Below are 25,274 nucleotides of genomic sequence, written 5' to 3'. Positions count from 1 at the left end.
CATATATTGTTGTCATATCCCAACCCCATATCCCAACCCCATATCCCGACCTCCTGTCCCGACCTCCTATCCCGTCCTCTTATCCCATATTCCTATCTCGACCTCCTATCCTGACCTATCCCGACCTCCTATCCCGTCCTCATATCTCGTCCTCCTATCTCGACCTCTTATCCTGACCTCCTATCCCATCCTCCTATCTCGACCTCCTATCCAGTCCATCTATCCCAACCTCCTATCTTGACCTCCTATCCCGATCCTCCTATCCCGATCCTCCTATCCCGGTCCTCCTATCCCGACCCGTAATATGTGTACCAGGTATTGAAATACAACCACAAAGAAACCCCCTAGGTGGGTCAGGGATCCCACTAATATGTATCACACAAACCCGGGGCCTAAGCCCAGGGCACAAATCCCTTTAAAGTGAATCCCCTAATTAAAGTAAAATGTAACTTTTATTATTTTATCATATAAAATAATGACAAGTGATTAAAACCACAATTTCACAGTTCCAGATAACTAGTGAATTCTGGGATCAACCCAGTGATCTCTTGTCTTATGGGTCTGCAGTACCCAAACAAATGGAATCTGTGAAATTGATTAAAATCTGAAATTTGCCTCCTCTACTAGTTTCGACGCATCTGCGCCGTCCTCAGGAGGAATGTGCGGCACAGGAGGAATTTTTGCAGCACATTCCTCCTGAGAATGGCGCAGATGCGTCGAAACTAGTAGAGGAGGCAAATTTCAGATTTTAATCAATTTCACAGATTCCATTTGTTTGGGTACTGCGGACCCATAAGACAAGAGATCACTGGGTTGATCCCAGAATTGTGAAATTGTAGTTTTAATCACTTGTCATTATTTTATATGATAAAAGAATAAAAGTTACATTTTACTTTAATTAGGGGGTTCACTTTAAAGGGATTTGTGCCCTGGGCTTAGGCCCCGGGTTTGTGTGATATATAAGGTATTGAAATATCTCCACCCGCACTGAAGTTATGTGGGAACATACATGTCCAATTGATTTGCATGCAACCCCGACCCTCACAAATGGGGGAAGTTAAGAGTTAAATTAACTATCCTATATTTTAAGTGGACATATAAGTAACATGTGACCAAGTATTATCGAAATATCTTCAGCCGTTTGGAAGTTATGCAGTAACATATATTTCCCATTGACTTGTATGGGACTTTAAACATAAACCCCCGCCCCTGGCAAATGGGGGTGAGTAGGGGTTAAATCACCTATCCTATGTTTGTTGTTGACATATAAGTAACATGTGTGCCAAGTTTCATGTTAATATCTTTAGCCATTTGGACGTGATGCTGGAACATACACACCTACATACACACATACACACGTTGAGTTTTATATATATAGATATATTGCAAACCCGACATGTTTCGTTGGGTTGTGCGCCAGATTCTGTTGAATCCTGCCAGATTCTGTCGCATTGCGCCAGAAATTCTTTCTGCACCAGAATTTGCGCCAGAATTGAAAAAAAAAAAACCCGACTAACTCTCCATTTTGCTAAGAAAACCAGAAAAAGGGGTGTGACCCACGGGAAAAGGGGCATGGTCTCAGAAAAGGGGCGTGTTCCGGACATTTTCACAAAAAAACAACATATTTACTAAAGTTTCCACTTAAAATGTGGTGGATTTGAGTTGATGAAAACCCTACAGATCAGAGCATGTGTAAAAAAAAAGCAAAATGTAGGGAAAGTGGAAAATGTAGGGAAACCTTAGTAAATACCATGGAAAATAAATTGTAGGGAATTAAAACCCAAAAAGAAACCTAGACTCCACTCTTAGTAAATAAGGGCCATTGAGTTATATATATATATATATATATATATATATATATATATATATATATATATACAAGAATGCATTATTAAACAATTATTCCAACCTAAAACACCCATCCTCTAAAACTTCCTCTCTCCATTCACAGCACACGAATGTTTATCCATGAAAAACGTTCCTTTGTATGGGAAGATTGTGAGAGCATTTGAAGATGTTTATCCACCACAACAATGCATATGTAGCTAAGGCTGCTTTCACACTATAAAAATACCTCCGTTAGAAACGTCAGTCATAAAAATGTGACGGGAGAATTAGTGCATGCACTATTTTTTCGGTTCATTCGCCCGTCCCAAAATAACGACCGTTATTAATAATGGTTGATAACGGGTTAAAAGTGTAAAAAGGGGAGGCAGTCCTGCTAGGCTAGGTCAGAGTAAAAGATATAAGGTCAAAAATTTGAAGAAAGAGAGAGAGAAAAAAGAAAACGTGTCTAAAATAGCATAAAATTATGACATTTATTTGGAAAAATGATGTGAGGTCTGCGGCAGGGCCCTTGTCGCAGACTGGTCACTAGATAAAATGGTTACAATGGTATAAAATGCTAAAAATATAAAATATACACAGTGGTATTGCACTTCACTAATTGGACAATGAGACAATGAAAGGGGGGCAATGGGACAGTGCAAACAGTATCTGTTTAGTTATACTGTAAAGTCATATTATAAGAGCCAGGATTAATCCAGATGAAAGTACATAGCAAAAAAGCTGATAATCCAATAAGGCAAATTTTCGGTAGCTCTGGAGCCTCCCAGATTGGGGCCCACTATAAAGTTTTTAGGTGCAGAGATACAGGCGATGCCCCCTCTACCCCAATGGCACAGGGACTGAATGCAAGAGGGCAATCGCTATACAGTTCAGGCACTTAGTGCCTCTTACTGGCTACAGTGTGCACAGTCAGGTGAGTGTAGCTGTGCTTGCGATCCGGAGACATGTCCCTCTGTCCCGGCGGCACGGGAGAAATGTAGCACCCCGGTGCTGGGGGTTGGAGATGATGGCTGGGAAGCAGCATGTGGCAGCGCTGTGAAGCCTAGTGGTCGTAGCAGCGTATGGCAACGCTGGAGGTATCCTCTCTACCCCGACGGCACGGGGAGCAGGTGAGAGAGTAGGTGAGGACCGGCATTGCGGTAACAATTGTCTCAGATGATTTGCAGGGTTGTCTTAACACCAGACGCGTTTCGGGGAACTGCGTCCCCTTTTTCAATGGTGGAGGTTCAGGCAGTATCCTCGGTATAGGTTTTCTCTTTTTACGTTGAGCTCCCACATTTTTTTAATATATGATAACGGGTTAAAACGGCTATTTAACAAAATCCCATAGACTGTAATAGGATTTGCTAAAGGTAGTTAGGGATTTTCTAACGGACGTTTAACGGCCGATTTTCAAGATTTTTATGACAGACGTTTCTAACGGAGGTATTTTTAGAGTGTGAAAGCAGCCTTTAAAAAAAGGAAGAGCAAACATGCAAATAAAAACAATGGTATAAGTGTTTGTAGAGTAATAGGGGTACAGTAGAAAGGCTTAAATGGGCACTCTCAGGTCCAAAAATTTTTTATATATTGTACATTGGCAAAACATTAAGCTTTCTAATATATTTCATAAGAAAATGATTTCCTTTGTATTGAAATCATGGCTCATAAAATCATGGCTAATGAAATCATGGCATTGTCCAAGCAGAAGAACAAGCATGGACACAGTCCAGTAAGTGAGGCTGGGCTAGCACTCCTCTGTGCTCTCTCCTGTCTGATAGTACTCCTCTGTGTGTCTGATAGGACAGGAGAGAGCACAGAGGAGTACTGTCAGACAGGACAGAGCACAGAGGAGTCCTATCAGACAGGAGAGAGCACAGAGGAGTACTATCAGGCAGGAGAGAGTACCGAGAAGTCTTATCTGACAGGAAAGAGCACAGTTGAGTCCTATCAGACAGGAGAGAGCTGCGAGGAGTCTTATTAGACAGGAGAGAGCACAGATGAGTCCTATGAGACTGGAGAGAGCACCAAGGAGACTTATCAGACAGGAGAGGGCACAGATGAGTCCTATCAGACAGGAGAGAGCACAGAGGAGTACTATCAGACAGTGGAGAGCACAGAGGAGTACTATCAGGCAGGAGAGTGCACCGAGGAGTCATATCAGACAGGAGAGAGCACAGAGGAGTCTTATCAGACAGGAGAGAGCACAGATGAGTCCTATCAGACAGGAGAGAGCACCGAGGAGTCTTATCAGACAGGAGCGAGCACCAAGGAGTCTTATCAGACTGGAGAGAGGACAAATGAGTCCTATCAGACAGGAGAGAGCACAGAGGAGTACTATCAGACAGTGGAGAGCACAGTGGAGTCCTATCAGACAGGAGAGAGCACAGAGGAGTCCTATCAGACAGGAGAGAGCACAGAGGAGTCCTAGCAGACAGGAGAGAGTACAGAGGAGTGCTATCAGACAGGAAAGAGCACAGCAGAGTGCTATCAGAACGGAGAGGGCACAAAGGAGTCCTATCAGACAGGAGAGAGCACAGAGGAGTGCTATCAGACAGGAGAGAGCACAGAGGAGTCCTATCAGACAGGAGAGAGCACAGCGGAGTGCTATCAGACAGGAAGAGAGCACAGGCTAGGAGTGCTAGGCCACCCTCACTTACTGGACTTATTAGTCTTCTCAGTCTCCTTGTTCGATCAATCAGTCCTTTTACTAAGCCTCAAAGCAGAAAAGGCATTTGATAGCCTAGGCTGACTATTTGTGTTTTTGCTTTACTGGCCCCTTCTTTTCTGTATTCAAATGTGTATATGCCTCTGTTTGCCTCAAGCCACATGTCCAGTGCTCTGAATCCTCCTCTTCATCCTACACTTTGTGCTCTCTAATGAAGCCTTGGCTGTCTTTATCTGTCTGAATCTGGACATAAGGGGTAGGAAATTTGATTTGTCCCTTTTTGCAGATGTCCTCTTCTCCTTTACCCACCTCCCTATTACTCTGCAAAATCTCCACACTTTCCTTGATCATTATGGTAGGTGTCTGGTTATAAAATTAACACAAATTAGATGGAAGGTCTCTCTTTAAATATTTACAATTACCTTTTGCCCATCTTTCTAAAAATTTTCCAAAACTTGTTGAAATACTTGAGAATTATATGGGCCCCTTCTTATAATGCTCTATATGCTTACAGCATCCCACTTTTAGAACTTTAGGCATTGCTATGGCAGATTGCCTCTTGCTTCTGTGTGTTCCTCTTTTCCATAATTTTTGTTTTATCCTAACTTCCTCATGCATTGGTACCACATCCAAGACCTGCTACATAAGTTTAGTCCTGCGATTTCTCATTTGTACTGGAGATGCAGTTTAGCTTGGGAGGTCCCTCACACATCTTTTCGGTATTGTGAGCTTATGTGGCCATTCTGGTGAATTGTGAAAGATTTAAGATCGCAGGTCTAGGCATTAAAACCCCCAAAGTTATGTTCACACATTGTAAAATGAATTGAAAAATATATCGGTAAAATAGAAATAAAATACATCTGAATCATAAATCTAATATTGTGCATAATGTGTCAGTGCAGACACTTTTTTTATAAAAGCTTCAATAATTCTAGTGCTGGAATTACAGACCGACTTTTTTGTTTTTTAAACAGAATGTACAGTGACAGACACTTTTTTATTTACTTTTTTTTTTAGATTACAAATACGGACATTTTTCATTTCTGTGTTACCAACGTATTTTGCCATTCATTTCAAGATGTGTGAATCTACCTAAGTGTAATTGAATATATGTTTACATTTAAGACTTGACTATTTTGCTTTGTTGTATACTGCCTAGGTTCATTTTGTTATGTATATCTTGTTTATACATATTCGGTCATTATTGACCATTACTAGTTAATCAAGGTTTCTGGATTGTTTGCTCCTCTTGTTTGTATATTGATTGTATCTTAGGGTACCTTCATTGTTACATGTGTGTACCTGAGAAATTGTTCTGTTTTGACTTGTTTTAAAAATTACAATTGACTAAAAAAAAAATCTAACAAGTTATTTGACTCCAGAATCAGTCAAAATGTAAAATATGGAGAAACATACAGAATACATTTTTTTTTTTAATCATTGACTCTAGGTCACATTTTCAAATAGGAATTTTCTTTCAAAGTGATCTGAGTCTGAAATAATTTGTTTGATATGTTTGTGATTATATTGAATTCCTTAGTGTACCATAGACTGAATTATTGTATACCCACCAATAAAGATGCTCTGTGCTGTCAACAAAAGGGTGTTTCCTGATTCCTATTTAAAGATGTAATAAGACTAAAAGAATTAGACTCAAAAAGCGTGAGCAGATAAATGTACTTTTTAAATATAAAGGAGTTTCTTGAATTAATGAAAAGGTTAGTAAGAAGGGAGTGTAGTAGGCTTAGGTGACATTGCTATTTAAATAAATAAGCATCTTTTATTTAGAATGTAATCTTCTCAAAGCTTTTATTTTGTTCTGATGGAATTATTACAATTATCTTGTCTAGATATGTCTATAGATAAAAGGCTGCCATTTGCTAAACATAGACTCTAATAGAACATCCTGACATGAGAACGAGCTTTCTGGCAGAACATTTCAAGGTTGGATTTTAAAAAGTGCTGATAAAATTATTCAACTTAAAAGCCAAAGATTATCAGTCATAATTATGGTTCTAATGTATGGGCAAGCAGCTTCAAAATGCAAGTGGGTGACATCTTTAAAGTGTACCTGTCGGCAACAAATACTTTTTACATAATGTAGATAATAACATTATCATTTACTAAGAGTGTTGGGTTTTTACTAGTGGGAAATGTTGTTTCAGACTTGCAGGATTCCTCTCTATTTACTATTGGGAAAAGTCGGGAATATTTTCTGACCAGCTTCTTCTAGGTGGAAATTTCCAGTCATTTATCCACAGGATTTTCTGTGAATTTAATAGTAAATCAGTCGGGATGTGAAACCATACCCCTTTTTGGGCCAACCATGTCCCCTTTGTGACAGACCATGCCCCTTATGCGGCTTTTCACAGTGTAATGTCGGGTTTGTCAGATTTTCTAGGCGCACTCTGTCGTACACTGGCGCAGACTGACAAAATGACCAGACAAAAACTGGTCGGTTTCAGCTTAGTAAATGAGGCCCTATATGTTTATTTGTAATATACATTGGTAAAAAATTGGCATATTTTGGGGGTGAAAAAATGCTGTCCCTGCAGCTATTGCATGTTTGTCTCTGTGAGAAGTCCAAATACAGGAAGTGAGGGGCAGGACAAGCAGGGCTCTGTGCAGGCTCCTGGCTTGTCAATCACCCTCATGTGTGAGCATGCCACGGAGCCTCACTGCACAGAGCCCTGCATGTCCACCCTCACTTCCTGTATTTGGACTCCTCATAGAGATACATGGGCAATAGCTGTAGGGACAAAAATATACATATTTTTTTACCAATGTATATAACAAATATACATATAATGGTATTATCTATATTATATAAAAAAGGGCAAGGCAGGGAGTGACATGTTCCATTCATCTTTTCATTAAAGGCATAGGTTTGCTACATTACTTTGGAAAAGCAGATTGCAACTATTCACTATACAAATATTGTTTTTTACTAAAACTTTGAATAAGACATTTATTTTTAATCTTCTCTCTAAATACATTTTGAATGCAAAACAGCATGAAACAAATACAAAAACGTCATTTTATCTCCAACAGGTTTATTATATCAGCATTGATTTTTTTTTTTTTTTACTTTTTTGTACGGGAGTTTATCAGTTCTTCACAACATCATTATTTGCTGGTAATATCTTTTAATATATAGCACTCAAATATTACATAAGAAAAATTGATATAGCATTGATTTCTTTATTATTTTGTCTCTTCAAACGTTACAGCAAATGCCAACATATATTAAAGCCTCGGGATCCAGCTTTTATAATAAACTTAGAGATTAATGTTTCTTAAAGGGGTACTCTGGTGGAATTTTTTTTTTAAATAAACAGGTGCCAGAAAGTTATACAGATTTGTAAATTAATTCTTAATCCTTCCAGTACTTATCAGCTGCTATATGCTCCTCAGGAAGTTGAGTGGTTCTTTCCTGTCTGACCACAGTGTTCTCTACTCACACTTCTGTTCATGTCAGGAACTGTCCAGAGCATGAGAAGTTTTCTATGGGGATTTACTTATGGACAGTTCCTGAAATGGGCAAAGGTGTCAGCAGAGAGCACTGTGGACAGACAGAAAGTAAATTCAAAAAGAAAAGAACTTCCTGTGGAGCATACAGCAGCTGATAAGTACTGGAATAGAAGTAATTTACAAATCTGGCACCAGTTAATTAGAAAAATGTATACATATTGGCACCAATGACAAAGTAAGAGGTAGGTGGAGTGTCCTTAAAATGATTTCAGGGACTTAGGCAACAAGTTTAAGGCAAGGACCTCCAAGGTAATATTTTCTGAAATATTACCTGCACCCCGAGCCACATCAGAAAGGCATCAGGAGATTAGCGAGGTAAACAAGTGACTCAAGTGGTTGTGCAGGACAACTAGGAAATAGTGATCATAATGTAATACATTATAACTTGTCCTGCAGTAAGAGAATCTCTTGAGGGGCCACAAAAACAATGAGCTTTAGGAAGGCAAAGTTTAATCAAATCAGAGAAGCCCTTGACAACATAAATTGGGAGAATGTCCTTAAAAACAAGAATACTGACACTAAATGGGAGACTTTTAAAAATATCTTAAATTCTCACTGCACGATGTATATACCTTATGGGAATAAAAGGGTCAGGAATAGAAGAAAACCAATGCTGATAAATAAAAATGTCAAGGGGGCAATAAATAACAAAAATAAAGCATTTAAACTACTAAAACAGGATGGCAGTGAAGAAGCATGAAAAAGCTATAGAAAAAAATGTAGAATATGTAAAAATCGGATAAAAGCCGCAAAAATAGAGACAAGACTCATTGCCAGAGAGAGTCAAACCAACCCCAAAATGTTCTCTAGACGAGGAACAGGAAAAAGCAAATACAGTATATTAAACACATTCTTTTCCACTGTATTCATAGAGGAAAATGAAATGCCAGTTAAAATACAGCAAGATAAGGTAAACTCCCCAACACAGGTCACCTGTCTAACCCAGGAAGAAGTACAGTGCCGCCTACAAAAAATTTAACTAGACAAATCACCAGGTCAAGATGGCATTCACCCCCTTGTTCTAAAGTAATTAAGTAATGTAATAGACAGACCCCTATTTTTAATATTCAAGGACTCTATAGTGACAGGGTCTGTTCCCCAGGACTGACGCATAGCAAATGTGATGTCAATATTTAAAAAGGGGTCAAAAGACAACCCCGGGAATTATAGGCCTGTTAGATGATATATGTAAGGTTATGCACATGGGGAGGAAAAATCCAAGCTGTGATTATGTAGTAAATGGGAGAACACTTGGGATGACTGATGTGAAAATGGACTTAGGAGTCTTAGTAAACAGTCAATTTAGCTGTAATGACCAGTGTCGGGCAGCTGCTGCCAAGGCAAATAAAATCATGGGGTGCATCAATAGGGGCATAGATGCCCACGACAAGGAAATAATTCTACCACTGTAAAAATCACTGGTCAGACCACACGTGGAATACTGTGTACAGTACTGGGCACCAGTGTACAAGAAAGATGTAGTGGAGCTGGAGAGGGATCAAAGATGGGCAACCAGAGTAATACGGGGAATGGGAGGACTACAATACCCAGAAAGATTGTCAGAATAAGGGTCATTTAGTGTAGAAATAAGAAGGCAGTACAGAGATCTCTCCCATGATCTATTTATACCCAGGACTGTATCTATAACAAGGGGGCATCCTCTACATCTTGAGGAAGGAACATTTATACACCAGCACCGACAGGGATTCTTTACTGTAAGAGCAGTGAGTCTGTGGAATTCTCTGCCAGAGGAGGTGGTCATATGAACTCAGTAAAATAGTTCAAAAGGGGCCTGGATGCCTTTTTGGAGATCAATCACATTACAGGTTATGTATACTAGATTTATAGGGACTGTTCTTCGATGCAGGGATTATTCTGATTGCCTTCCTCTGGATCAACTCAGTAAGGACTCATTAGGGATATAGGTTGAACTTGATGGACTCTGATCTTTTTTTAACCTTATGAACTATGTTACTATGTTACTATGTTAAAGACTCTCCTGTTCACTGAATTTCCAGTTTAAGACTATATAGCCATCTCAGTTATTTTTCTGGACCTTGTTCGAGCTGTACACTACTTATTGTCAAGGTGATTTCTCCGCTCCAGTTATGTTTAAAATATGTTCTCGTTTCTCACTTAGAGAGAAATCAATTTCCAAAGAAATAAAATATTTACTTAAGTAAAACTTCTGTTCGACAAACTGCTGCAAATTCATTTAATAACATGGTACTCTTATGGTCATAACATTCCTTTAGTTCATAGAATCAAAATATTGTGTGAAAAATTCAAGATCGAACAGAACAACATATCAGGGAAATTCAAGAAAAGGTGAATGAGAAAAAAATTCAAAGCTGGAAAGCTGTACTCAAGTTCAAGAAAGTTGTATGATTCTGTAAGCATCCAAGAAAACAAATCCTTAGCAAAAAAAAAAAAACAAAGTACAGAACTTGCTGTTCAAAGTAACATGGAAAATGGATGGCTGCTAGGAGCTTCAATAAGAATTTTTATTTTATTTTTTGCTTTAGACTCGTAGTAAAAAAAAAAAAAAAAAGTCCTGCAGTACTGATTTGCTCCATAATTGTCTGATAGGGAAGATATGATAGGGAATTAGATGGAGGACATGCATGCAGAGAGATATTTGGATGGAGGCAGATATTTGCATGGAAAAATTTGCCTAAGACAACCCTAAGATATCTGCATTACAACAGAGGCATGCTGGCTTTCTCTGTGACTTTTATTGTTAAACATACATTGTGTGCCAGTACAAGCTTCCCTCCTGGGGCCCCTGCAAGACATTTGCTTGCCAACATTGTAAACTGCAAAGACTGGGACCTGATTCTGTCCCTTGCTAAGCAGAAGTAAGATATATTCTTTGAATGCAGAGTTACCTTCATGACAATTAAAGCTAGACTTCAGGACCTGGTTGGACTTGATGGACGTATGTCTTTTTTTCAACCATACTAACTATGTAACCTAAGCATTGTATATTTAGGATCATGCAACCATGGTCCAGCTCACTTCCTTCCTTGTGGCTGTACATGGATATGCACTTAGTCAAGTGCAAAGCAGCAGCAGGAACAATAAAGGAAAAATTATCCAGCACTTCCAAAATTGCACTTTAGCTTTATTGTAGTGACAAATAGTATATCACTCAAGTGTTAGGACACCTACAAGTCCATCAGACACTTTTCAAGCGAATCCACACTTTTTAATCAGTGATGAACTTTTAGGTGTGCTAATACCTGTGTAATGTATTGCTAGTCACTACAATAACGTTGAAATGTCGTTTTGAAAGTGCTGGATCATTTTAACTTCATTATATATTCAAGGTAATATCCAGCTTGCTTGTAGGTCACTGACTTTGACCATGCATTTTTCCACACCAACCTTTCAGAAGCAGATGAATGTGTCATCTCATTGAATGGACACTTAGAGAAGCTGGGTCTGAGATGACATATTGTTATTGTTGTAGCATTATGTGCCATCTTTATCACTATTCTGATTGGTGTGTGCCTTTTGTGGACATGTTTGTTTCTATTCAATCGGTCTGGCTTCAAGGAGAATGCCTGCTCCACGTGGCGCAGGATACAAAAGGAATGTAGATCAGATAAAATCAAGGTAGTTTATTTTCCAAGATACAATGAGTTTCGCTGTGGGAAAGCAGCTTCATCAGGCATCTGATGAAGCTGCTTTCCAGCAGCGAAACACGTTTCATCTTGGGAAATAAACTACCTCGATTTTATCTCATATACATTCCTTTTGTATCCTGCGCCACGTGGAGCTGGTGTTTTCCTTGAAGCCAGACCAATTGAATACCTTGCCTAGCCGGAGGGCTGCGGGTACACTACCTCTTGATGCGCTTACCATTGTTGTGTATGGCGTTACACAACCAAATCTGGTGAGCTGCTGTCTTATTTCATTTTTATACTGAGTATCTCTCTTTTGTCACACCAAGAAGCGCTTTCCCTTTCCTCCCCTTTAGATGTTTGTTTCTAGTCCTATCTGGAAGATACAGCTGGGTCATTGAGGGGACATTTGACGATCCTGGATGTTAGGGCTCATTTAGTTTTTGTTACAGTACCATGTGCCTACTTCATTGTGTATGTCTTGTCTTATCTCAGGACATGTTTGTATATCATCCTGTATGGTAGAATTGCCCTCCAATGACAGTCTTTGGACTTCTCCTTACAGTTCTATTCTCTTTCAACTCTAAACATAGACACTTTTATGCTACAATCACTGTTGTTCCACACGTATTCAGTACCAGTACATAGTTCCATTTTTTTTTCTTCTTCTTTTGGTTCATATTGTAACAAAACTTGTCTGAATGCTAGTGGGATTATGTTCCTTAGTTTTCTGCACCATTATCTATGTCTTACTGCAGTTATGTTTACTTTATGACAATTCACAATTCAAGAGTGCCCATAGATGTTTGATTACCACAGTAGCAATAGCATCACTATAACTTCAACATATGGAAGGGAACTACAATTCACTTTCTCATCTCCTTCTTCCTCCAGCTATGACCTTTGTATCTGCTGTATCTTGCTCTTTTTTTCTTTATCCTTTTTGTCTACTTTTAACATAGCAACAGCTGGCAGCCACTGAAACACATCCAAATCTCATCCACATCTTCTTCCAAGGCATACTTTTAGCAAGCTTTCCTATTTTCCAACATTAGATTCAAATGGGATACAATACTATAACTATCAAGATAGGCCCCTTTTATTTCCCCCCCCTCAACACTACACCTCCTCACCATAATAGACCACTTCACCACAATAGGACATCATTAACACATTCCTCTGTGCAATACAATACAATAAAAAACCCTAACCCCCCACCCCTACCATTAAACCATATTTAACCCCTCTGACACTATAAATTAGTAAAATTAAAACAAATGAAAAAAAAAATAAACGACATAACAAGAACTCATAACCTTTATAGATCAGATTTGCAGGTTTAAAATTCTGTGAATTTGGCCAAGAAAGAACTTTTAACATTTTCTTAAAGCCTTTTCATTTAGGAATGAAATATACTAAATTATAGGCTTTACTGATTTAAAATATTTTTGTTAAAGAAGTCAAATGGCTTCTCCTGCCCTGTCCGTTTAAGCAAATATTTGTATTTCCCATGAAAAGGCAATTCTGAAATATTTGGTAAGGCATAAAGCATGATGATATAGCCCAAAATGTTTGTATAACATTGTGTAAGAGCCCTAAAGCCTTGTATAACACAGTAACACCACATGGGAGTATATCTATGAACTGTTTTTAATGCAAAGTTCATTGTGACAACATATATGGTTATAGGTAAACAGATGTTAACGAATGGTAACTAACTGGCTAAATAAAAATGCACTGTTTTTAAAATGAATGTCCAACAGTGTTTATATACACATAGTGGTATTGAAAGAAGCAATTGCTTTTTCTTATTTTTTTTTTTTTTTTTGTATTAAAGGTGTTTATTGAAGTTTGCAGGGTAAAATAAACAAGATAGCGAACAATACAATACAATACAAAACAATATAATACATTCTCGCATGTATCAGGAGTCAATATCAAAACAGATGTTATGTTCAGTTGTGCTCTACTTAAATCGACTCAATGTAGCTATGTCAATGAGTTTCAACTACTACTAGACTCCATACCTGTAAAGACACGAGATGGTAGGGCTCGTGTTTAGTAAGATAGTAGGCATCTTCAGCTGCATCTCTAGTAATGTGGGGGACACAGCTATGAGTCCCTACCGCGGCAGTCTCATCAGGGATCACGGTGCTCTACAGGTATAAAAGACATTAGGGACCTAAATGGGGGAGGGGATGGGTAGGAAGAGAAGGACAAGTACAAATGGAGAAAGGAGGGGAAAGGGGGGGAGGGAGGAAAAGGGGAATAGGAAAGAAAGAATAGAGGAGAGTAGGAACTGCAGGAAGAAAGGGAAAGGTGCAGAAAGTTGACACCAGATAAAATGCTATGAGTCTGATGGTATAAGCAGGACTGACCTTAGGGAGAGAAGAGCAGACGAGGATCCCAGGCGCAGGGTCGGAGGGCGGCAGCATAGAATGTGAGTTCCCGAGGGTTCAGGAAACGTATGTGGTAGGTGGTGTAGGATATATGGATCTGTATTCATCAGTGCCCGTGAAGTTGAGCCATGGGCTCCAAGTAAGGTGATGTTTTTCAACTTGTCGTCTAGAGTAAGCTAGAAGTTCCTCCATTGTATGCAGGTGAGACAGTTCTTGGAACCAGGATGTAACTGAAGGAGGATTCGGTGATTTCCAAAGTCTAGGTATACATGTACGCGCGGCCTGAATCATGAACCTCGCCGAATTTGCAGACCATTTAGGGAGGTCAGGTGGGAATATTGTCAATAGTAATGGAGCTGGCTCTCTAGGGAGGCGAATGGATGTGAGTTTGTGCACTGTATCTAAAACCTGGGACCAAAAGAGTTCCAGTCTCGGGCAAGCCACCCGAATGTGTGAGATCGTACCTCTCGACTCCCCACACCTCCAACAAGAGTCAGAGACTCCCGGGTAGAACTTAGCTAATAGGGAGGGTACACGGTACCACCTAGACAACAGCTTATAATTAGTTTCTTGGGCTCTAGTGGAAGTCGACAATTTATGGCACCAACGTGTTGCTGTCGCCCACTCCCCGTCCGAGATATCCGCCCCCATTTCTCTCTCCCAGCTGCACTTAAAAGAGAGAGGTTCAGATTGTAAAGTATCGAGGAGTAAACTATATATCAAGCTTATCGGACTAAGCGAGCTAGTAGTAGAGGTGCATGACCTCTCAAACGGGGAGAGTGGGCGATGCAGTTTCAGTTTATCTCTGTTTGCTGTATAGAAATGTCGTAGTTGTGTGTATTGGAATAGATGTGTGAAATGGGGCGTGGTCCCACTCATCAGGTCAGAAAGTGGTCTCAATGAAGAAGTAGACAGGAGGTTAAGGAATGTGGGGCTGGCATTTCTAGGTAGGCCTAGAAAGGAGGACGTGGCAAAGGCAGGCATAAAAAGAGAGTTGCAGTGGCTTTTTACAAGCTGTGATAAAATGGTTCACACTTTGGGGAGTAGCAACCGGATTAGCGTCTGAGAAAGCGCACAAAAGTGACAAAAAATCCTCTGCACAGCTTTCCACAATTAGTATGAAGCAAAAAACAAACAAATAAAAAAAAAACTGGCACATTTAAAGTGTATCTTTCATCAACAAAAACTTTTTATATAATGTAGATAATACTAGTATATGTATATTTGTAGTATACATTGATCAAAAAAATGTGTATATTTTTGGGTGAAAAAATGCTGTCCCTGCAGCTATTGCCTGTGTGTGTCTATGAAGAGTCCAAATACAGAAAGTGAGGGCAGGAGAAGCAGGGATCTGTGTAGACTCCTGGCTTGTCAATCATCCTGCTGTGTGAGCCAGGGGCATGTCACAGAGCCTCATTATCTACATTATATAAAAAGTTTTTGCTGACGACAGGTCCACTTTAACTTAACGCCATAAGGACTCAGTGTTTTTCCGTTTTTGCATTTTCGTTTCGTTTTTGCAGTTCCTCCTTACCTTTTAAAAATCATAACTCTTTAAATTTTTCACCTAAAATCCATATTATGGCTTATTTTTTGCGCCACCAATTCTACTTTGCAGTGACATTAGTAATTTTACCAAAAAATCCACAGCGAAGTGGAAAGAAAAATCATTGTGCGACAAAATTGAAGAAAAAATGCAATTTTTGAAATTTAGGGGGCTTCCGGTGGGATAGTGGTTCTGGGCTGCCATCTTCACCGGGGAGGCCTCTTCTCCGCGCTTCGGGCCCAGCCCCGGAATAGTCACGTTGCCTATTGCCTCGTCATGATGAAGGGGGGGTGTGGGATGATGACAAGGGGATGATGACAAGGGGATGATGACAGGTGGTGATGATGAAGGGGAGATGATGACAGGGTGATGATGACAGGGGGATGATGATGAGGGTGTTAATGACGGGGGTCTGGATGATGACAGGGGGGGATGATGTATTTCCCACCCTAGGCTTATATTCGAGTCAATAACATTTCCTGGGATTTTGGGGTGAAATTAGGGGCCTCGGCTTATATTCGGGTCGGCTTATACCCGTGGATATACGGTATATAGGTTTGATCTCGAAAAAAAAACATAACTACATGCAGGAAAATTTATACGTTTAAAAATGTCATCTTCTGACCCCTATAACTTTTATTAATTTTCCGCATGTGGGGATGTATAAGGGCTCATTGATCTGAACAGTTTTGATAAGACTTTTTGATTGCTTTTTATTCATTTTTTAATGGTATAAAAAATAGCCCAAATATATGCAAATTTTTTTTTGTGTACGCCATTGACCGTGCGGTTTAATTGATTATTTATTTCTATAGTTTGGACATTTACACACGTGGCGATACCACATATGGTTATATTTATTTTTATTTACATAGTGTTTTTTTTTTATGGGAAAAGAGGGGTGATTCTGACTTTTATTAGGGAAGGGGTTAAATCACATTTATTAACACTTTTTTCACTTTGACAATGTTATAGCCCCCCACTTCTTTTTGTATTTTTTATTTTTTTGGGGAAAAACTCCAAGAAAAAACGCCAATTCTGCCGCTTGGTGTTTTTTCGGCCAAAAAACGCTGCAGCCAGAGGTTAGCTGTAAATCATTGAGAAATCGCTAAATTGTTATTCCACTTGGCGTTTTTCACTTTGGTGTTTTTTTTAATCCTTTTGGCGTTTTTTCACTCTTTTTTGGCATTTTTCAGCTCCTTGGCGGTTTTCCAAAATTGCAGCATGTTGAGCCACTGCTATTTTTTAGTCAAAATTGTGGTGTTTTTCTCCCATAGAAGTCTATGGGAGTGAAAAAACGCCAAGAAAAACGATATGTGGGTTTTCCTAATTTTTTTGACGTTTGTTATTCTTTTGGGACAAAAAAGGGATGGAAATACCTTTTTTAATAAGATTTTGTAGGGCACCATTTAAAATAAAATAAAAAAGATAAAGTAGTGAAGGAAAAATTTGTATCCAAAAGAAATGTTTCTTTTTTTATAACAACATTTTTATAAATTTTTAAAACAGGGATCAGTTTATGTGTGTGGGCAGGGACCTAAAAATGTAGCCGACAATAATAAAAATGTAGTGTGTGTATGTTTGGTGATTGGCCGGATGGTTGCAGTCAATCACCGCTCTCTGAGAGAAATATGAATGAGTGATGCTCTATTCACATCACTGGCCGGAGTACAGAGCAGAGATGAGAGTGCTGTATAGAGCTATCTTCTATCTTCTATAATATGGCCGATCGCATCTAGTGTCACGACTGACACCCGGGGCGATATGTCTATTAGTACAGGTACTACTACTCCCATCATGGAACAGTCTGTTTCTGAGGGTAGTAGTACTATCTAAAAAATTTGAAAAAATTTAGAAAAAAAAGTGAAACACACATTTTATTAAAAATTTATTAAAATTTTGTTATAAAATATATAAATTTCAAGGTGCAATTTCCACACAAATTTAAAAACACCAGAAAAAGCGCCAGACGCAGGAAATTGCACTGCCGTTTTTTCAGGCGTTTTTTCTTGCATTTTATTTAAACCAAAAAACGCAGGACAAAAAAACAAGTAAAAACTTGGCCATAGGGGCTATAACATTGCACACACTGATCTCTTACACTGTTCACTGCAATGCAATAGAATTGCATTGATCAGTGTAATCAGCACTTGACTGCTCCTGCCTGAATCTCAGCAGTCATTCGGTGATCGGACAGCGAGGAGGCAGGTAGGGGTTCTCCTGCTGTCCTGCAAGCTGTTCGGGACACTGCAATTTTATTGCGGCATTCCCGAACAGCCCGACTGAGCTGCCGGTATGCTTTCGGTTTCACTTCAGACGCGATGGTCAACTTTGATTGCCGCGTCTGAAGGGTTAATACCGGGCATCACCATGATGTCCGGTATTAGCCTCGGGTCCTGGCCGTTGATGGCCGGGACCCGATATGACCCAATATGACGCAGGAGCCGGCGCATGAAGTAAATCTATGTCGTGCGTCATTAAGGAGTTAAACCAGTTAAAACAGAGTTTGCAGTGACAGAACAAATGCAGAACACTCTATGCAGTGCTGTTTTACTATAACTATTTTATATGTGTGGTCCTACTCTTATCTGTGTCGTTTACTGCTTAGTGTCCCTCAAAAAGATTTTCTTCTAACATCTACTATTTATATTATTAATATTATTTAGATTTGCTTTGGCGACCCCCTTATACTGTCTTCTTACTGTCTGGGAGTGCTGTTTCAGTACATTATGGAATTCCATGGGGTCATGTGATCCTTCCATCTCCTTTCTGCCATTTGGCTAATGTTACTTTAGCAGGTTCTGCAGGACCAAACCGCCCAAATTTCTAGCCAAACCAATAAAGTTTGAGCCAAACCAAGCTTTAAGCAAAGTTCTGACTGAACTCTTGTTTTCGGTTCGCCCATCTCTACTGATGACATCAGCCACTGTCATATTTTTTTTATTTTTATGATGCATATAGCTCTGCACTTTTAGCATTGGTTAGGTTTGTTCAATTTATCCCTTGTATCGCCACTAAATTTAATGGCACCATGTTTTTTTATTGGTAGCTGCACACATAAATAGCTAGAAGCTCTTTCTGATCATCACCCCTGATGAAGTGAAGGCTAACGAGAAACACACATAGTGTACGCATAGTGACTCTCCTACTGCTCTGGACATATATGTTAGTCATTAAGACTGGTCTTTAAACTGTATTTTGTTGCTATAGGCAGAAGGTCTGGTGTATAGGTTACTACTTCTTTCTGAGATTTAGTTTAGTATAGCTTTTTAATTAGTTCATATATTTATCTGGCTATAGATTTTTTCCCTTCCATATATCTATTAGCTGGGAATACTGTATATGTTGTACCCTTTATCTGTGTATGTTTGTTCATAACATTAGTAGTAATACACTCTATTATTCTTTTTCTCTTTTTTTTTGTGCTTAACAACTGTTGGCTTTGTAAGACAAAACCTTTAAATTAATTTTCTCAGATTATGTTTATTAATTGTGAAAACTGTACAAATAATACCCACCCACGCTTTGGAGAAAAACATGTTAGTATTTGCATTTTAACTTTAAAGGGCAGTAGTGTAGGTCATTGTGAGCTTTTCCTCTTCATATTATGTGTTTAATAAGAGTTTGTAAAATAAACAAGTCATTAATTCTGTTAAAGCAGGAAAGAACAAAGCTTTTTGTGTATGCAAATTTTAATAAGTTTTTTTCCTCATAGGAACTACTTGTTTTGTGGTTTAGCCATAATTTTCTTTTAATGTCAGTTGCCCAGCAAATTCTTTATGAAGTAATAAGAATTGTGTTAAAAAGAATACGCCTTTTTATTCAATATTTTTTTTCTCTTTCATTGCTATGAACAGCTTCCTTTGTTTGCTAAATCAGCCTATACATTCACATAATTCATGCCACCGGTGATGGATTCATGTCCATGCATTATTTATGCAAATGTACAGCAAAGAAAGCCAGGGCCTGTAAATTCACATACTTTTGTGCTTAATCCTTGAGCCATCTGTTGTTCTGTACTTATAATTTATCACATAGATATGAAAAAATAATACTCATGATTTCTCTCAAAAAACAACATGCAAAGTAATACACAACATCCTTTACATAAAGTTGTATATGAAAAACATAGTTGTATATGAAAAACAATTTAGTGGCAGTTAAAAAATACATTTAACAAAACACATGAAATTCACTCATTTGTGGAAAAGAAAAAGAAAATGCTATTGTTAGACTAATTGCTTTTCCCTAGAAATTCTTCATGCTTTATATGTCATTATGTCATTTTATTTTTCTAGTCTCCCAATTGTTCTAAAACATAATGTATTCTTAACCTTTGTTGTGTATGTTTTCTTTGTCTTTCTATTATTCCTTACTTCCAGGCAAAGAAAGGAAACTATGCGTTCTTATGGGATGTGACAGTAGTGGAGTACGCAGCCCTCACAGATGATGAATGTTCTGTGACTGTCATTGGAAACAGCATTAGTAGCAAAGGCTATGGAATAGCTCTCCAACATGGCAGCCCGTATAGAGATATTTTCTCCCAGAGGTAATATTAGTCTACTTCAATTTGTTCTGGGGTTAACTTCTTGTATCCTGTTTCTGACATCACACGCACATTGTAGGCTATATCCTAATGTGAAAGGTGAAGGTCATAGATTCTAAAGAGCCAGTAATGGAATATAGCATCAATCTCTGTTGTCACATACAAAACAAGGTCTGAGGGTGGGACATGTATTTGTTAAATATTATATGTCAATGAAGCTATTACAATATATTCAGTTTACTGTTATTATGCAATAATTTTAATATTTCTTTTCTAATATTACCTTGGGATACTTCTTTTGAACATTGTTGAAAAAATAACCAAAGCTATCAGACTTTCTATTGATACATTCTTTACTTTTTCCCACTTAAAGTTTTTTTTTTCTAAAAAGCACACTTTTGAGGCACTGATGTGCCAGCCTTAGAACATTTAATGGAGTTTTCTGATCATAAATATATAAAACAAATCCTTCAATCCTGGTCAGTTCTATGCAAGCTTGTCCATGGGTCCAGTGCCTTGCCCATATGAGCCCATGGGGCCAAGATGGAGAGTGGGGTGCATCAGCTTGATACCTCTGACATTGTCACCTGGGTTGCCTCGGGATCTCTGGACTTGTGAACATGGCCTAAAGCATCCTTTATTTTTACTCCTAGAAAACTCAACAAGTTAGTTACTACCTTTCTTTATATGCAAGTCTTTTTTAATGTTTATACAAGGTTTTATACATTGGGGGTCATATTTAAAACTCTTCACATCAAAAATGTTGGCACAAAAAAGTTTCCGACACAAATTCAAAGTGAGAGAAAGATCCAAGGTTTGCACTAGTCACACCAGTTTAGCAAAAGTAGGCTGGCTATGTAAATTTTATGTTTTACATGATATTTTCAAAGGGGTAAGAGTCCATTTTACATAAAAAAATGTCACACCAACTTTTTTTTAGTGTAGAAATTACATAAACGGTTGTAGTTTTTTTTGTTAATGTTCCTTTTTTTTGGGCGGGGGGGAAGGTGTTATTTAATCAATTATTAAAAAACAAATAATTATTATTGAAAAAATTATGCTTCCACCAGAATTTTCCATTATTCCAAATTTGGTGCCAAAATTGCCAATTTCAGCACCAAACTCAGCACTTTTGGCGCCAAAAAATTAAGGATGGTGGCAAAAAAATAATTTTTTGGGCACAAAAATCAGCAATTTTGGCACAAAAAAACCAAAGGTGGCACAGAAATGAATTCTCACATATTTTCATGTTTCCAAAGTTGCAAAAGAGACCTTTGAAAATGTGAGGAGGAAAAAAAAAGGTGTGGTTAATATGGCTGGAGCAGAAATTACAGTCGTTTTTCAATATCTCCCCTAATGATGCATGAAAGATTGTGAACCCCTCAATTTTTTTCTTTTATATCTCTGCATAATTTTGACCTGAGGCTTTGCCTACTATTGTTGTTTAGTATCCTTTTGATGGTGGACTCAGATTCTATCCAAACTTCAGGGGGTTTGTTGCTCGTCGAACTTTCGAACATTGCCAGGGTTCAGCTAACATCTGCAAGTACAGCTCAGCCCAGCAAGGAGGGAGTTAATTAACACTATTTAAATCCTTAGGGGGTGTATACATTGTACATCCACCTACATGGCTGTATAATGAATACAATGAAGAGAGTGATACTTAAAATGTTGTCACTGGTCTGGGCCTCTTCTTGTGTAGCTGTGCCCCCTTGTGATATCTTCACTAGAGGCGGGGCTACATAAAAAGATGCCCAGACCAGCAACAACATAGTAAGTATCACTCTCTTCCCTATATACATTATACAGCTATATGAATGGTTGTAAAATGTATACACAGCTTATTTTGTGTTATTTTATTATTTCGTTGTGACTTTGCAGACTATTATATGCCTTTGTTAGTCGACTTCTCCTGGGAATAGTAATAATGGGGACATTTTATCAAAACCTGTGTAGACGGAGAGTGGTTTAGTTGCCCATAGCAACCTATCAGATTGCTTTTTTCATAGGCATCTTTGAAAATGAAAGAAGATATCTGATTTGTTGCTATGGGCAACTGTACCACTTTTTCTCTACACAGGTTTTGATAATGTTCAAATGTTAAAATATTACCATTTATATACAAACTCAATGTGGATTTGTGGTCCAAATATTTTAGAGATGGTTTTATGAAAGTTCCAACTTGATGAACATCAACTCTTCTTTTGAGGTCCTCGGAAATCTCCTTTGTTTCTGCCATGATACAACACACATGTTGTGAAGACTTTAATAGAACAGGTCACACTCTCACTCTTGATTGTCATCCCATTGATTGAGAACACTGGACTTTAATTTAACCTTCAAATTATCTACTTATCCTAAAGGAAACTTTTGCTAATAACAGATATGTGATTATTTTCTTCAATAGATAAATGCGGGACTGATTTGTTTGATTTGGTTCTCATTCTGCATTTAGGTCTTGTGAGAAAATTGTACATAGTTTTAAATCAAATTTATGCTGAGATATGAAGAACTTTAAATGGTTCATAAGCTTTCAAGCACCATTGTGCTAACGTACTGATTTGGTGATTTACACTCCTGCTAACATTGCAAGTCCAAGTCATTTACCTGATTATTCGCATTACAAAAGAAAATCTTAAATTCAGCAAATCAGGTTGCTCAATGTATTCTAATGACTAGAAGAAAACAATGAAATGATCCAGCACTAGGAATGTTCACAGCTTTATTTAATCCTCTTTAAAAAGACAGCATGGCAAGGTTTCACATTTCACAAAGTCTGACACATCTTGACGCGTTTCGAGCGCATGCGCTCGAAACGCGTCAAGGTGTGTCAGACTTTGTGAAGTGTGAAACCTTGCCATGCTGTCTTTTTAAAGAGGATTGAATAAAGCTGTGAACATTCCTAGTGCTGGATCATTTAGTTGTTTTCTTCATTGTTTGACACATAGAGCTTGAGTGAGGATCCGTGCACGAATCAAGGCAGGTGAGCTGGACTTTCCTATGTTCTAATGACTAGACATTACTGCAGAAGTGAATTTCTTTTTAGATGTACCTTTGAGAAACTGGAATTTTTTCCTGCATCTTTTATTTTAAAGTCATCAAGATTCACATTGTGATTAGAATGTATTTCCTGATGACTTAAAATATAATGGCCCTGATTTACTAAGCTAAAACAGATTAGTTTTGTCTGGGAATTCCAAGTAAGTGTCTACACCAGTTTGCTCAAGGAAAATCCAACAAACCCGACATTGCTTTGTGAAAAGGCGGAAAACGGTGTGTGGACTGTCACAAAGGAGTTTCACAACCCTACCTATTTACTATTGATTTCACAGAAAACCCTATGAAAAAATGCTTAGACATTCCACCTAGAAAAAGCTGTTCAGAAAATTTTCCCTTACTTTTCACACTAGTAAAAACCAAACAAGCTTAGTAAATGATGGCCAATCTGTCACTTTAGGCATGTAGTCTGCTCTGCCAGCATCATGTTATAGGAGGAGCTGAGCAAATTATCTATCTATCTATTTATTTATTTAGGGAAAGCTGTTACTCGCTGTAAGTATGACCGTCCAGTGGACTCCTTAACCCAGAATATAATACAAGTTCTACTTAATAAGTTCCTAAAAATTATAAATCATTTTACTCGGCTTCCTCTGCTCCATAGCATAATGTTGATAGATTGTGCTACATTTTTATAATGACATGTTCATTTCAGTTTTATCTGAAGTTGATGTCTTTAAAATGTGAGTTAATGTGATTTTTTGTTGTTGATATTTTATGTTGGGATATGGGAAAGAACATTGCTAAAATGTATAATAAGAAACATTCAGTGAAAATGTATAGGTTACTTGTGTATAGTCTATAACTACAAAATGGAAAATGTTTAAAGGGAATTTGACTGGATAATTACCCCTGACTGGATAATTACCCCCGCTAATCTGAATAAACATGTTTATAGTTTGGGTGACCCTCTTTTCAACTATGTATTACTCACCCAGATCTGTAAAGCCGGTCTGGAGATATGCAACTAAATGTAAATACTCTTCTCTTCTTCGTGACGAGTTGAGCCTGGACCCAATGTCACAGTTTATTTGCCAGGTGCACTAAGTAGCAGCACATGCAGCAACTTGTACCGATTTCTCTGTGGCAAGTTTTTTTTTCCCTAAGGAAAAGACCCTATATCTTCACACATATAGATATGATTTAGGTAAGCCACCGTACAACCTATTTTAAATAGAATTTTAAAATGAAACTATATCTCACCAAAACATTAAGGTCTGAGAGACTTGGAATTTTTTTTAATGCACTTACAATCAGACTTTACGTAAAACTTGATAAGTCTTTTAACCAGTTATGGACCAAGGGCGTACAGGTACGCCCTGAATCCCTGGTACTTAAGGACCCAGGGCCTTACTGTACACCTGTGGGAATTTTGGTCCCTGCCGCACGCCGGTCAGGGACCGGACCGGGGTGACTGCTGATAACGATCAGCAGGCACCCCACGCAAATGCCCAGGGGGGCCCATCAGGCCACCCCCCCCATGTCAGCGAACACCGGCATGAATTCACACCGGTGATTTGGGGCGATTCCGGGTCATATGGGTCTCCGGTGACACGGTGACCCGGAAAATAAGGGGGATCGGGGTTGTCCAAGACACCCACGATCCCCCTGAAGGCATAGGAGTGAGGTGACCGGGGTGCCACCCCTCCTATCCCTGCTAATAGTCGTTCACAAGCGAAGACCAATAGCAGATCGGGGGTGGGGGGGTTAACTTTTGGTTTCCCCATTCTGCCCACCCACAGTAGGCCGGGCAGAAGGGGAAAACCAACGAAGACCGATGCCGAAGTCCACCAACCCATTGGCGGCAGCAGCGGGCGGTGATCGGTGGCAGCAGAGGATGGTGATGAGTTACCTAGCAACATCTGGAGGACTGCAGTTTGAGACCACTATACAGTTGTCTCGAAACTGTAGCCCTCCAGATGTTGCAAAACTACAACTCCCAGCATGCCAAGATCACTGTGCAGTGGTCTCTAAACTGTGGCCATCTAGATCTTGTAAAACTGCAAATCCCAGCATGCCCAAACAGCAAACAGCTGTCTCTGCATGCTGGGAGTTGTAGTTGTATACCGCCAGC

General features: G+C 38.7%; 1 protein-coding gene across 4 annotated transcripts in view; it reads left to right on the top strand.

Annotated features, from left to right (window-relative positions):
• GRID1 (glutamate ionotropic receptor delta type subunit 1) overlaps positions 1-25,274 on the top strand; it is a 1,339,076-nt gene that overhangs the window by 1,232,811 nt on the left and 80,991 nt on the right. For all 4 annotated transcript variants that reach the window (XM_056530786.1, XM_056530787.1, XM_056530788.1 and 1 more), the window contains exon 14: positions 19,980-20,146. In XM_056530786.1, coding sequence (XP_056386761.1) covers positions 19,980-20,146 — 167 coding nt within the window. The remainder of the gene's footprint in view (positions 1-19,979; positions 20,147-25,274) is intronic.

This window comes from Hyla sarda, chromosome 7, assembly GCF_029499605.1.
Source record: "Hyla sarda isolate aHylSar1 chromosome 7, aHylSar1.hap1, whole genome shotgun sequence".
Taxonomy (NCBI): domain Eukaryota; kingdom Metazoa; phylum Chordata; class Amphibia; order Anura; family Hylidae; genus Hyla; species Hyla sarda.
Note: the sequence above shows the minus strand (reverse complement) of the source record. Positions and strands in the feature narration are given on the sequence as shown.